Below are 13,757 nucleotides of genomic sequence, written 5' to 3'. Positions count from 1 at the left end.
ACGGGCTCTTAGCCTCATTTTCATAGGGTAACACGCTGTACTTGTTGCCTCGTTAAAAACCATACCGGAAAACCCACTTGGGGATAAAATCGGGCATAGGAAAAGAGTGCAACACGTGTTTCCAGACCTAGTTTTAATACCTTCAGAATTTATCTCGATATGACTTCTCAGGAATAGTATTTCTTCAAATGCACCACGTTCTAGTTGTTGTGTAGTCGTTAACCATCTACGGTTTCCAACTGATACGACCCTTTGCCCGTTATTGCGGTTACCTTATACGATCCTTCCTAGTTCGGGCCCAATTTTTCATCATCAGGTTCTTGGTGTGCAAGGTAATTTTTCAGAGTACTAAGTCCCCAACTTGAAAATGTCGAAGGTTTGCCCTTCGGTTGTAGTACCTCTCCATTCGCTGCTTTTGAGCTGCTAAATAAACCATCGCATTTTTGTGTAGTTCGTCTATTAAGTCAAGTTTTACGGCCATAGCCTCTTCGTTTGACCTGTTGGTAGCGTACTGGAACCTTAGACTCAGTTCACCAACTTCCACAGGGATTAGAGCCTTAACCTCGTAGACTAATGAAAATGGCGTTTCTCCCGTGCTTGACTTTGACGTCGTTCTGTAGGCCCATAATACATTCGATAGAACTTCTTTCCATTTGTGCTTTGACGTGTCTAACTGTTTCCTTAGATTTTGAATTATGGTTTTGTTCATGGATTCCGCCTGTCCGTTTGCACTCGGGTGATACGGAGTTGGCATAATCTTTTTGATCTTCAACCCTTCGAGGAAGTTATTAACTTTATTGCCAATGAACTGAGGACCGTTATCACAAGTTATCTCAGTCGGGATGCCGAACCGACAAATGATATGCTCCCATCTAACTTTCTCAAAAGCCCACGCTTCAACTCATTTTGAAAAGTAATCTGCCATGCACAAAACAAAACGAGCCTTACCTGGAGCCCATGGCAGAGGACTGATGATATCCATTCCCCACTTTATAAATGGCCAAGGGGACAAGACCAGATGCAGTAACTCTCCCGACTGGTGAATCATCGGCACATGCTTTACGCACCCATCACATTCTTGACAAAGCTTTTCACGTCCTCCTCCATTCGGTTCCAATAATACCCTGCTCTGATGATCTTCCAAACCAAGGCTTCAGCACTGGAGTGGTTACCGCAGGTTCCTTCGTGGACTTCTCTCATCACATAGTCCATTTCAGTTGGTCCTAAGCATTTAGCCAGAGGTCCGAAAAAAGACCGGCGATATAGCTGATCGTCTACCAAACAGAATCGGGTTGCTTTGGAAGTTTTCCATCGCGCAAGTAGTCGATGTATTTGTTGTGTCAATCCCATGTCAGACCCATTGCATTTATCTCAGCATGACCATTTTCCACTACCGAGTTCATCAATTGGACGACTGTGCCAGAATTGAACTCTTCCGCTTCAACCGAGGAGCTTAAGTTGGCCAATACATCCGCCTCGTTGTTCTGCTCCCTTGGTACGTGTTGTATAGTCCACTCTTTAAGCCTATGCAATATTACTTGAGTTTTTCTAAGTATATTAGCATTTGTTCATCCTTGACCTCGAAGAAGCCATTGACTTGGTTCACGACCAAGAGAGAGTAACATTTTGCTTCGATTACTTCGGCCCCCAAACTCTGAGCTAATTCTAAACCTGCAATAATAGCCTCATACTCGGCCTCATTGTTAGTCAACTTCATAGTTCTGATTGATTGTCTAATGACATCGCCAGCGAGGGTCTTAAGAACTATGCCCAACCGGTACCTTTTAGGTTTGATGCCCCGTATGTAAGTAGGGACCAGATACCGGAATCCTTTCTTGAGGTTAACAAAAGCACTTTCTCTACCTCGAAAATCATGACGGGGGTAAAATCTGCTACAAAATCAGCTAAGATTTGAGATTTAATAGTCGTTCTAGGCTTATACTCGATATCATAACCGCTAATCTCTACGGCCTATTTGATCAACCTACATGATAGCTCCGGTTTATGCATGACATTTTTTAACGGGTAAGTAGTTACTACACATATGGGCTGGCACTGAAAGTAAGTTTTTAGCTTTCTCAAAGAACTTACCAATGCCAAAGCTAACTTTTCGAGATGCGGATAACGGGTCTCTGCATCTCCTAATGTCCTACTCACATAATAGATTGGAAATTGCGTACCTACTTCCTCTCGGACCAGTACTTCGCTTACTGCCACCTCAGATACTGCTAAGTATAGAGATAGATATTCATCTGCCTTCGGTGTGTGTAACAAGGGCGGGCTGGATAAGTACCGTTTCAGTTCTTGCAAGGCCTTTTGGCATTCCAGTGTCCAAACGCAGTCATTCTTCTTTCTTAGTAGGGAGAAGAAACGGTGACTTTTATCTGATAATCTCGAGATGAACTGGCTCAGTGCTGCTATCCTTCCAGTCAGTCTTTGTACTGCTTTGACATTTTTTACCAGTTGATGTCATCAATGGCTTTGATTTTGTCCGGGTTAATTTCAATCCCCCGGTTTGATACCATAAAGCCCAAAAATTTGCCGAATCGGACCCCAAAGGCACACTTCTCCGGGTTCAGCTTCATGTTGAATTTGCGAAGTACATCGAAGCTATCCTACAAATGTTTTAAATGGTCCTCTATTTCAAGGGACTTTACTAACATGTCATCAACTTAAACTTCCATTGTTTACCTATCTGTTCTTTGAACATTCGGTTAACTAGGCGTTGGTAAGTTGCTCCGGTATTTTTTAAGCCGAATGGCACGACATTGTAACAATAAGTCTTATATCGGGTAATAAAAGAAGTTTTCTCTTGATCTTCCGGGTTCATTCGAATCTGGTTGTACCCGAAGTAAGCATCGAGGAAACTTAACATCTCATGCCCGGCCATCGTATCAATCTTTCGATCGATGTGAGGCATAGGGAATGAATCCTTCGGGCAGTCTTTGTTTAGATCTTTATAATCAACGTACATTCTAAATTTGTTACCTTTCTTCGGCACCACAACGACGTTAGCTAGCCAGTCCGGGTATTTTACCTCCTAGACAGAACCAATTTTCAAAAGCTTCGTTACCTTTTCTTTGACGAAGGCATGTTTGGACTCGACCATCGGCCTTCTTTTCTACTTAACCGAAACAAATTTTCTATTGAGGCTGAGCTTATGTGTTGGTTCTTCTGGTGGTACACCTGTCATGTCTATATAGTACCATGCAAAACAATCGGCATTATTTTGAAGAAATATAATTAACTTGTTCCTGAGCACTGAGGTTAACCCGGTGCCCAGGTATACCTTCCTATCCTATAAATGCACAAACAAGATGATCTGTTCCAGCTCTTCCAAGGTAGATTTGGTTGCATCCGAATCATCCGGCGGTATGAACAATCTTCACACACCCAAATCATCCTCTTCGCAATTCGGGCTCGTATCCTTCTGTTCGTCAGTCGAGCCCTTATTCTTTAATTTCTATTTGGTGACCTCACCTTCGATTACCTCACCGACATTTTGAACCGGTTTCTTCAAAACAAGAGGGGTATACTCGACCGCGAACATTTCCCTTGTCGCGGGTTGTTCACCACGGACAGTATTTATCCCCTCCGGAGTTGGGAACTTCAACATCTGATGGATTATCAATGGCATCGCTCGCATGCTATGAATTCACGGTCTACCGATTAAAGCATTATACCTTATCTCCCCGTCGATGACATAAAACACAGTCTACTGCATGGTCTCGTCGATGTTGACCAGCAAAGCAATTTCTCCCTTTGTAGTCTCGCTTGCCATATTGAATCCGTTGAGTATACGAGCTACCAGAATGTTTTGATCTAGCAACTTCAGTTGTTCTACCACTCTCCATTGGATAATGTTGGTCGAACTACCTGGGTCAATCAGAATACGTTTAACTTGAGATTTAAAGATAACAATAGAGATTACTAACGCATCATTGTGCGGTTGCATGAAGCCCTCTGCGTCCTCATCGTTGAAGGAAATTATCCCTTCGGGCATGTAATCCCTGGTTCGTTTTTCTCGTGTAACCGAAAACTTTGTTCTCTTCATCATCGTCCCTCGAGATGTATCTGTTCCTCCGATTATCATATTGATCACATGTTGTGGTTCCTCGGGCTTGGCCTTTTTGTGATTTTCCCTTCCTTTATAGTGGCTTTTGGCTCGATCATTCAGGAACTCTCGAAGGTGACCATTTTTCAACAACCGAGCCAGCACTTCCCTTAATTGGCGACAGTCCTCGGTTCTATGACCGTGAGTCTCATGATACTGACACAGCACGCTTGGATCCCTTTGAGCTAGATCGGACCTCAACGGTCTTGGCCGCCTAGCTTTTATGATACGCCCCATGGCCGAGACAAGGTCTGATGTATTGATGTTGAAGTTGTACTCTGATAACCTCGGTATGTCTCCATTACTGGCCGAATTACAGGCTTCGCTTCTAAATAACAAACCTCGGTTGTTTGAACCATGATCACCTCGCTTATCACCTCTACTCGAGAAATGGTTGGGGCCGCTTCTCTCTTTTTCTGACCTAAAGCTGGATTTCATCGGTTGAGAGTATGGTCGATATCTATCCCTCGATGGCCTTGACTCCGGTTCATAGTTCCTCCTCGACCTTTCAAAGTTCTTACTTCCATTCTTGGACCCGGGGGAAGTTCGAGCTGATCATCATTTACCCGAATCTTGGACTCGTATCTGTTATGCACATCGGCCCAAGTTACTGCCTCGCACTCCAACAAGTTCTCTTTTAATTTAAACGAGACAGTTAAGCTTCGGGGGTTGAGTCCTTTTGTGAAAGCTTGGGCCACCCACTCTTCCGGGATCAGGGGAAGTTCTATTCGTTCTCTTTGGAACTGGTTCACGAATTCTCATAGCAGCTCATTATCCCTTTGAGTGATTCTAAAAGTATCCGCCTTTCTAGCCTGTACCTTCTTGGCCCCGGCATGGGCCTTGATAAACGCAACAACAAGCATCTCGAAGGAAGTGTGGAATACTCAGGCAGATGGTCGTACCAAGTCAATGCCCCTTTGGACAATGTTTCACAAAACTTTTTTAGTAATACCGACTCTATTTCATCCTCCTCCACATTGTTTCCTTTTATGGGACAAGTGTACGAGGTCACGTGCTCCGGCGGGTCGTGGTCCCATCATACTCTGGAATATCCGGCATCTTGAACCTCTTCGGGATCAACTTTGGGGCCTCACTAGGAGGGAAAGGCCTTTGGATGTATCTCTTGAAATTCGATCCCTTCAAGATCGGGGGTGCTTCCGGGATCTGATCCACCCGAGAGTTATATATTTCCACTCTTTTCTCCGTTGAATCAATCTATTTTGCCAAAGTCTCGAGCATCTTCAAAACCTCGATAAATGAACCGGCTCCAGATCCGTGCTTCCTCCGGCTTGGTTCGGTAACCCCTTTTGTCTTTGCCGAAGCTACTTTGTTGTCTTTGTTCTGAAGCTGAGCTATGGCAACCCCTTGTTGGCGGTCCCTTATTCTTGCAACATTTCAAATATTAAACGTAAGTTAATCTCATCCGGTATATTCGGTGCTTTCCAACCTTCTCATCCGGTATATTCGGTGCTTTCCAACATTGAGCCTGAGACAAAGTAATTGAGTTATGAGTATTCAAAGGATCTATGACCGGAAGGGCGGCATTCTCCTTGTCACGACCCAACTAGGGGCCACGCCGGGTATTCGGAGTTAACTACCGAGCACCACTCATTTTAATACTCATCATACTTATCCTGCATTCATTTTGTTAATCTCTTACTCCCAATCATAGGAGAAACCATCGTTACTTACAAGCATATCTACATTTATATACATAGGCCCTTCGGCTAACAAAATGATATACAAGAAGATGTTGTGATCATCACGCCATTAACCACCCACACATACGCATCTACGAGCCTCTACTAGAGTACTAGACATAAGGACGGGACAGGGCCCCGTCGTGCCCAAATATGTACACAAAATAATATATATCCAAAATAGGCACGGTGTAATCTCATTTTCATATACTTATCATGAATCATGCATAAAGGCTCGAAGACAACTATAACTCTATCGGGGTGACGCAAGGTCGTGAATGTTATATCCCGTATTTCGTACGTCGGGATAATTCGAGCCAACCTTGGTAAGTTAAGGACAAGACTAACCCGAGATATGAAGTAGAGACTTTTGTTTGCTTTAAAAGCATAAGTTTTGTATGATTTTATTGGCATGGAAATGTTAAGGAAACATTTGGGGTCAAATTCCATTGTTGGAAAGAATTCTATTTTTGGAAAGTGCATTATTAGGTGAAAAAAAAAAAGAACAAGAGACCATGTGGCCGGCCACCTTGGTGTGGGACATGGCCACATGGATGGTTAATACTTGGTTTATAAAAGATGACTTAGTCATCTTATGTTCCATTCAACACTTAAGAGAAATCAAGAAAAATCAAGAAGCTTTGAGAGAAGAAGAAAGAAGGGCCATTCGGCCAAGCATAGGCAAAATCAAGACCAAGATTTGGCCATCAAAAAAATTAATTCTTCAAGCACACCTACTAATTGAAGGGTGCTTAGTAACGTGGAGTTGTTGTTTCAAGCAATAGTCTACTTGTTTTCCTCATTCACCACCTTAGGCAAATTGCAAAGTTGAGGAAGAAAGGTGAGTTTTAATCTAGTTTTTATGTGTTATGGATAGTTCATGTGTGTTGTAGTGTGTCAAAATGAATGAAATTATGGAAATATTGCTTGTTAGAGTTGAGCCGTGTATGTTAGTATTGTAGCCGTGTGGTGTGTTGTGTAGTAGAAGTAATGGATTAATTGTATTTAGTATGTTTGAGTGTTGTTATGAAGTGTAGGAGTGGATGGAGGTCATGGAAGTTGTGTGATGAGGTTGTGGCCGAAAATGGGCTATTTTGTATGTTAAAGAATGAACTAGTATTATGTGGTATTTTAGTTGTTGTTGTCATGAATTCTATGATGGTAATGGAGTGTAATAATTCAAGTTAAAGTTGACATCGTTGTGGGGCTGTTTTGAAGCTAATGTAATTCCAATGTAGATTCATGCATTTGTGAGAATAATATTGTTAACATATAGATTGTTGATGTAGTTTATGAGTTTTGGAAGAAGGAAAGGTGTTGTTGTTGTGGCTCTCGGGTTTGGCTTGGTTTCGGGTGAATTGGAGTATTGTTTGGATTGTTTGAAATATTGTGTGAATTGTTTAAAGTATTCTTGAATATTGTTTGTATGGTTTTGGATTGGTAATCGAATGTATAAACATTGATGTTGATTTGAATGTAAGTAGTTGAAGTGAGTATAATGGAATGTTGATGAATTACGTAGAAAAGAGTTGTTAATGTTAGAATGCATTGTGAGTTGATTATTGATGTTGTAGTTTGGTTGTTGGTATGGTTGTTGATGAATTTGGCGAGTTGAATTCTCGGGGTGTTGCATTTATAGGGGAAATGCTGCCCAATTTTCTGTAGAATTTGGTATTCGTTTGGAATCGGGTTCCTAAATGCCTTAGCTAATGTTGGTATTTAATGGCACATTGTAGATCTTGTAAAGTTCGCGACGTAAGATTGGATTAGCTTCGAGAATAGACGAGGTATGTAAAGCTTGTCTTTCCTTTCTTCCGGCATGTCTTAGATCCAAGTAGGTTATGAAATGATTCCGAGGTGACTCTATTCTCACGGTCCGAGCATAATTACGATTCTTAACCGTCCCTTGATATTCATATGTTTGATATAGATGAGCTATGGTCCCTATGCCCCTTGTACGGTTGAATTTTTGAATATTGCATAAGAAGATTGTTTGTGTAAAGGATTTTTGCTTTTAAAAATGTTCCGTAACTACGAACAACCGTAACTTTCGCAGACGAGCTCGGATCGTCTCGAAACGTTCGTAGGAGGTTCTATAACGAGTAATAATCCTAATCTTCATAAGCGGGCCCGGATTGGTATGATGCTCGTCCGTGGGCCCCGAAACCTTTCTATGTTCGTTTGTAACGGTTTCTTTTGAAAGAACTTAATACGATTATCGTCTTAACCCTCAAGCGACTATTACTTAATTATCTACCGAGTCTGTAACGACGATTATGGTCATGATTCCTTCAATCTACTTCATATGATTTGGATATGTGCCTACGACATCTAAGTCCTAATTGATATGACCCCGAGCGGCAATCAGAGAAAACGTAATTTGACTATTGTTTGGCCTTTAAATGGAAGTTTGTTGATCATTCTGTCAAGTCGATAATGATGATCTGTATGTATGTGGTTTCTCACTATTCCACTCGTGCATGTCATGGTTACATCATTCACCGAGTCCCGGGCCGGGTATGTATTCGTGCACAGACTTTTGGGCATTATTCACCGAGTCCCTCACTAGAGGGCCGGGTACGGTATGTATATGATATTTCACCGAGCCCCTCACTAGAGGGCCGGGTACGGCATGTATGTGATATTTCACCGAGCCCCGAAAGGGCCGGGTACAACCGAGTCCCTCGTATAGGGCCGGGTACGGTATGCATATGACATTTCACCGAGTCCCTCACTAGAGGGCCGGGTACGGTATATATGTATATATATATATATATGATTACATGATGGCTATGTATGATGATTATATGATTTCACTCACCGAGTCCCTCAGTAGAGGGTATGCATATATGATGACATTATGATATGACACGGACATACATGATATATGATTTAAAGGCAAGTATTCCGTTTTCTCGTTTCCGATTTTTTCGATTTCTATTCTTGTTCTCCGTAAACCCCCGCTCAGTTATGATCCTGTTTATTGTATTCCATGCTTTACATACTCAGTACATATTCCGTACTGACCCCCTTTCTTCGGGGGCTGCGTTTCATGCCCGCAGGTACAGACGACTGTTTCGGTGAGCCGCCAGTTTAGGACCTCTATTCTGCTGTTGGAGTGCTCCCTTGTCCAGGAGCCCACATTTTGGTACAGACTTTTCTGTTATGTATATATATGTTTATTCAGGGGTACGGCGGGGCCCTGTCCCGTCATATGAATATGTTATTACTCTTAGAGGTCTGTAGACATGTCTGTGGGTTGTGGGTAGTATAGACAACAAGCGTTTGCGTTCGTACATTCCGTGTTATTTGTATGATATGTATATATGTATATGCCTCACCGTGCCTTTTCGGTATGTATAAATTCTTAGCATGTTTGCTATGAGTTGATTATGGTTGGTAGAAGGTACGAGTGCCCAGCTCGGGCACTAGTCACGGCCTACGGGGTCGGGTCGTGACAGTGAACCCCCGATTCCATTATAGAGCATTCATAAGCATTATGCCTCACCTTAAAGGAACTAGCATTATAAGGTGAGTGTACACAATGAACAACACCAAAGGATCGTAATTAGGATCATTAGCTTCATAGAAATACGATATCATGAACTTTAGAATCTTTAGACTTAGGCTCATCATTATCATTATCATACTCGTAACGTGTCTCTTTTGTTATCTCATGGGAAGCTCTTCATGAACACAAACTCATAATTTTTCTGGAATGTAAGAAGGTCATAGGGAGAGAGGGGAATTCATGCCATAGGAATCATGCCTTAGAAGGAAGGGACTAGCCTTACATACCTTTTCGTTTAGCTACGCTATCGCTTGAACGTTCCCCTCTAATATTCACGTTTCTACTTTCAAAAGAGTTCGTACTAATATTAGATAATCGATAACATAAGCATGCTTGAACTAAAGCTAGAGAAAATTGGGCAGCGTCTCCTTTATTTATACAACTTTCTCCACATCGTATAACAATCTCCCAAACGTCAATAATAACATTTATCATATCACAATCAACAATATTTATCAACCACACATTATTCAATTCACCTACTTCCATTTCAAGGGCCTCCACAACCATGGTCATAATATAACATTACCTTCGTCCTTATATAATGATTCTTCCATACTCTTAATAGCATTTATAACATGACTATACTCATAGTATATGAAGAATAATGATTCATACTAAGCTACTACTCAACAATGTCACTATTCTCATATTTGTAACCCATTTTCTATTTCCTTCCACAATCTAAGTCTTTTAACCCCTCAATACTCTAAATAACATGAATTGATCATAAAACTTACCTTTGATTGAGTAGAAATGGGTTTTGGATAGAAATACTCCACTTGGAGAAAAACCCTAGCTTCAATCCAAGTGATTTCTTGACTTCAAGCAACCCTCAATAGCTTCCTTACACTTGCTTTCCGTGGTTTGATGAAGTTGATCCTTGATTAGTCTTAGATTCTTGTAAAAGAGATGTGTAGAATATTCTAGAGAGTTGGAGAGAAGTGAAGAAGTGGGGAATTGAAAATAATGACTTGGAGTCTCATTTATATAACTTAAAAATTTGACCCGTTGGGAAAATATACGGACACTTATACGGTCCATATAAACTTATACGGTCCGTATAAGTGACCGTGAAATCACCCCAACAACAACTCATTTTTGTAACCATTATACAGCACATTATACGATCCGTTTAATTTTATACGGTCCGTATAAGTGACCATATAATCCCATCAGTGATGGACCTTCACTGTAATGGTTATACGGACTATTATACGGACCGTATAATATTATACGGACCGTATAATATTATACGGACCGTATAAATGGTCGTATAATCCATTTTCCTCCGATCTTGTTCTCGTCGACTCGTTTGATCTCCAATCCTTATGGAACCTTCTTAACACTTGTTTAACACTTCATTAACAATCTAAGGGGTGTTATAACTCTTTTTTAAGACATCATTAAGTCAACATTAACTCTGTACTTTGCAAATCATTTCCAATACACAACGTATACCTCGCCTTTCTTGACAAACTTCCTTCTCTTGCGTCAAACGTCTTTGAAATCGTAATTAGAACCATTAAATTCTACTTCTTACTTGTAGGAACATTGTATACTTTTTACCCTGCGTTAGTCTAACTATCATACGACGACATGAATTTTTCTGAACTGTAACATTCTTTTCCCATTTAGAACATTCGTCCTCGAATGTTAAGTTCTCGTTAATTCTACGAAAATTTCGCCAGAGTTTCTCCTGTAATATGGTGCTACCAGCCTGTCACAATAGCCCACATTAACAGTGCCTCACAAGGCCAAAACGCAATAGCAATAAATTTATGGCCACACACGACCAAAACACAAAGAGAAAGTGTCACAACCCAACCCCGTAGGCCGTGACTAGTGCCCGAGCAGGGCACCCATACGCGCTCACTAACCAAATTCGGCATACAAACGACGCGTACATAAATCCGTATCAGACGTGGCTCCAAACTAACGCATACAAACATATACTGCACCGAAGAAGGAAGGGTTGCGCTTTACATAGCCTATTTACGACTAAGGCATGCCAAAAGAAGGAAGGGTTGCGCTTTACATACCTCGATCACTTTTAACGCTAATCCAACTCAAGCTAATTCCAACCTACGTCTCGGGCTGCCCAAGATCTACAAATAAGTCATAATATGCCAAACATTAGCTATAGACATTTGGGCATTTAATTCCAAACTAGCCCTTAATTCTACAGAAATTTGGGCAGCATTTCCCCTGTAAATAGACCAACCCCGAGAATTTAACTCGCCAAATCAACAACAACAACAACAACAACCAACCTAGCAACATTAATAAGCAATCCGAAAGGCAATATAACATTAGTAACTCTCTTTTACATCATTCCACAACTTTCAATATATTCAATTCAACTAGCTTACATTCAAGCCAACATCAACGCTCATACATTCCAATACTAACTCCGAACCCATACCAACAACATTCAAGAACATCTTAAACAATTCATACAATATTTCCAACAATCCAACAATTGCTCCAATTTACCCGAAAACAAATTCCCAAACCCGAGAACCTCACTACAACACACTCCTCATTTTCAAATCATGATTTGCACCAACAATTCACATTCTAACAATGTCATTCTCATAATTATACAAGTTACATCAAATGTACAATAACCTCCAATTCAGTCCGCAACAATTACAACATCAATTTGAGTCATTAAACTTTCATTCTCATCATGGAATTCATAACGACAACCACTAAATCACGAAGCGATATTAATTCATTATTTGCCACACTACATGACCCATATTCGACCAACACTACACATGCACATATTGATGATTCTCATCCATTTCTTCACTCTACAACATTCAAAACATGCTAACTAAACTTCAATTCATTACTTCAACACAACACAACACACACACACCTACACGGCTATACACTACACACACAACCTCAACTCCAACATGCCATATTTCATGAATTTCCTCCATTTTAACATACTACAACATACATACACCATTCATAACACATAAAACATGATTAAATCTTACATTTCTTCCTTCAACTTCACAACTAGCTAGGGTTTGCGAATGACACAACGAATGGTTGAATGACCCGAAAAACACTTTCACGTTACTTAGGGACCTCCAATTAGTGGATTTGCATCAAGGAAATAATTTTGGAGTGGCTAAAATTGAACTCCAATTTTTAGGGTCTTGGCCGAGAGCCTCCCTTTGTCATCCAAGGTTCTTTCTTTTTTTTTTCTAAGTGTAGTGGATGGAAAAGATGACTACTTGGTCATCCTTTAAGCTTATATGTATATTGCACAAGTGTCCATGGCCCACACATGGGTTGGACCAATTAAATTTGGCAAAGTGTGTGGGCCATTTCCATAGCCACACGGCCAAAGGCCTAATTTTGCATGATTTCCAACTTTCAATTATACCACTTTTGGTCCCAAATTTTCCTAAATGTTCCATACCAATAAACTCATGAACAACTTGTGTCTCAAAACGAAATCGAAGGTCAAAAGTCTCGACATTGTATCCCGGAATGGTTTTGTCTCTAACCTGTCATAGTCAATCCAAATTGTCCCAATGTACGAAAATGCGGGATATAACATCCTTCCCCCCTTTAGAACATTCGTCCTCGAATGTTCGACTAGTCTTATAAAGCCGTATAAGGATCTCGGGGGAAGTTCCTTTTATTACCATAGCATGCAGCCGTATCTGTCAATCATATTCCTTCTTTCCTTCTTTATCTCGTTGTCAATTTCTCAAATCATCTCTTTATCTTTAACTCGAACTCTCTTATTGTTCCTTTGCTTAGATCTCGTCTTTCAACTTTCCGGTCACCCATTATGTTGCAATCCTTACATCTTGCACTTGCATTTCTCGCATCCGCTTCCCCCCTTAGGGGTGTGCTTATATTATTACCTGATTATTTGCCTTATGTCCGCATTTCCCATTCCAAGTAGGCGGTACTTTGATCCCGACGTTCCGATTCCCTGATCTTCCATCTACTCACTTTCTTCCCTTTTCCACATATCATTGCATTCGAACCACCCAAACTTGACCTGTAATAACCACAACATCGCTTGCCTTATAGTATTTTGTGCTTATCTATACAATCGTTGCTCACTTCGAGCTTCGTTACATTCGTCCAATTAATGTCTTCCTATACCGTCACGTTGGTTCCCTAATACACATATCTAAATAAAACCAGTGTATGAGACATTACACACATACGTGTATACGCAACAGCTATCGTCTCACTTACAAAATATTTCCCAACACCTGTTCGAACTCACCCCAATTCCAAAATCGTGACACATCTCCTTCCTCTTTTACCGGTCTAATCGCTCGTTCTACGTGACCACTTAAGGTTACGACCCACTCCGCACACTCTA

The 13,757-nt window shown here is 40.9% G+C and overlaps 1 protein-coding gene across 1 annotated transcript; it reads right to left on the bottom strand.

Moving 5' to 3' along the window:
- Positions 1-3,715: 3,715 nt before the first annotated feature.
- On the bottom strand, positions 3,716-4,351 carry LOC132042257 (uncharacterized). Its single transcript, XM_059432854.1, has one exon. It carries the CDS (start codon positions 4,349-4,351, stop codon positions 3,716-3,718), a length of 636 nt encoding a protein of 211 aa, XP_059288837.1.
- Positions 4,352-13,757: the final 9,406 nt, after the last annotated feature.

The sequence above is a fragment of the Lycium ferocissimum genome, unplaced genomic scaffold, assembly GCF_029784015.1.
Source record: "Lycium ferocissimum isolate CSIRO_LF1 unplaced genomic scaffold, AGI_CSIRO_Lferr_CH_V1 ctg14337, whole genome shotgun sequence".
Lineage (NCBI taxonomy): Eukaryota > Viridiplantae > Streptophyta > Magnoliopsida > Solanales > Solanaceae > Lycium > Lycium ferocissimum.
Note: the sequence above shows the minus strand (reverse complement) of the source record. Positions and strands in the feature narration are given on the sequence as shown.

Bases quoted from the DNA above. Each gene is read 5' to 3' on its own strand.
- LOC132042257 (XM_059432854.1), bottom strand. From the start codon at position 4,351: ATGGGGCGTATCATAAAAGCTAGGCGGCCAAGACCGTTGAGGTCCGAT.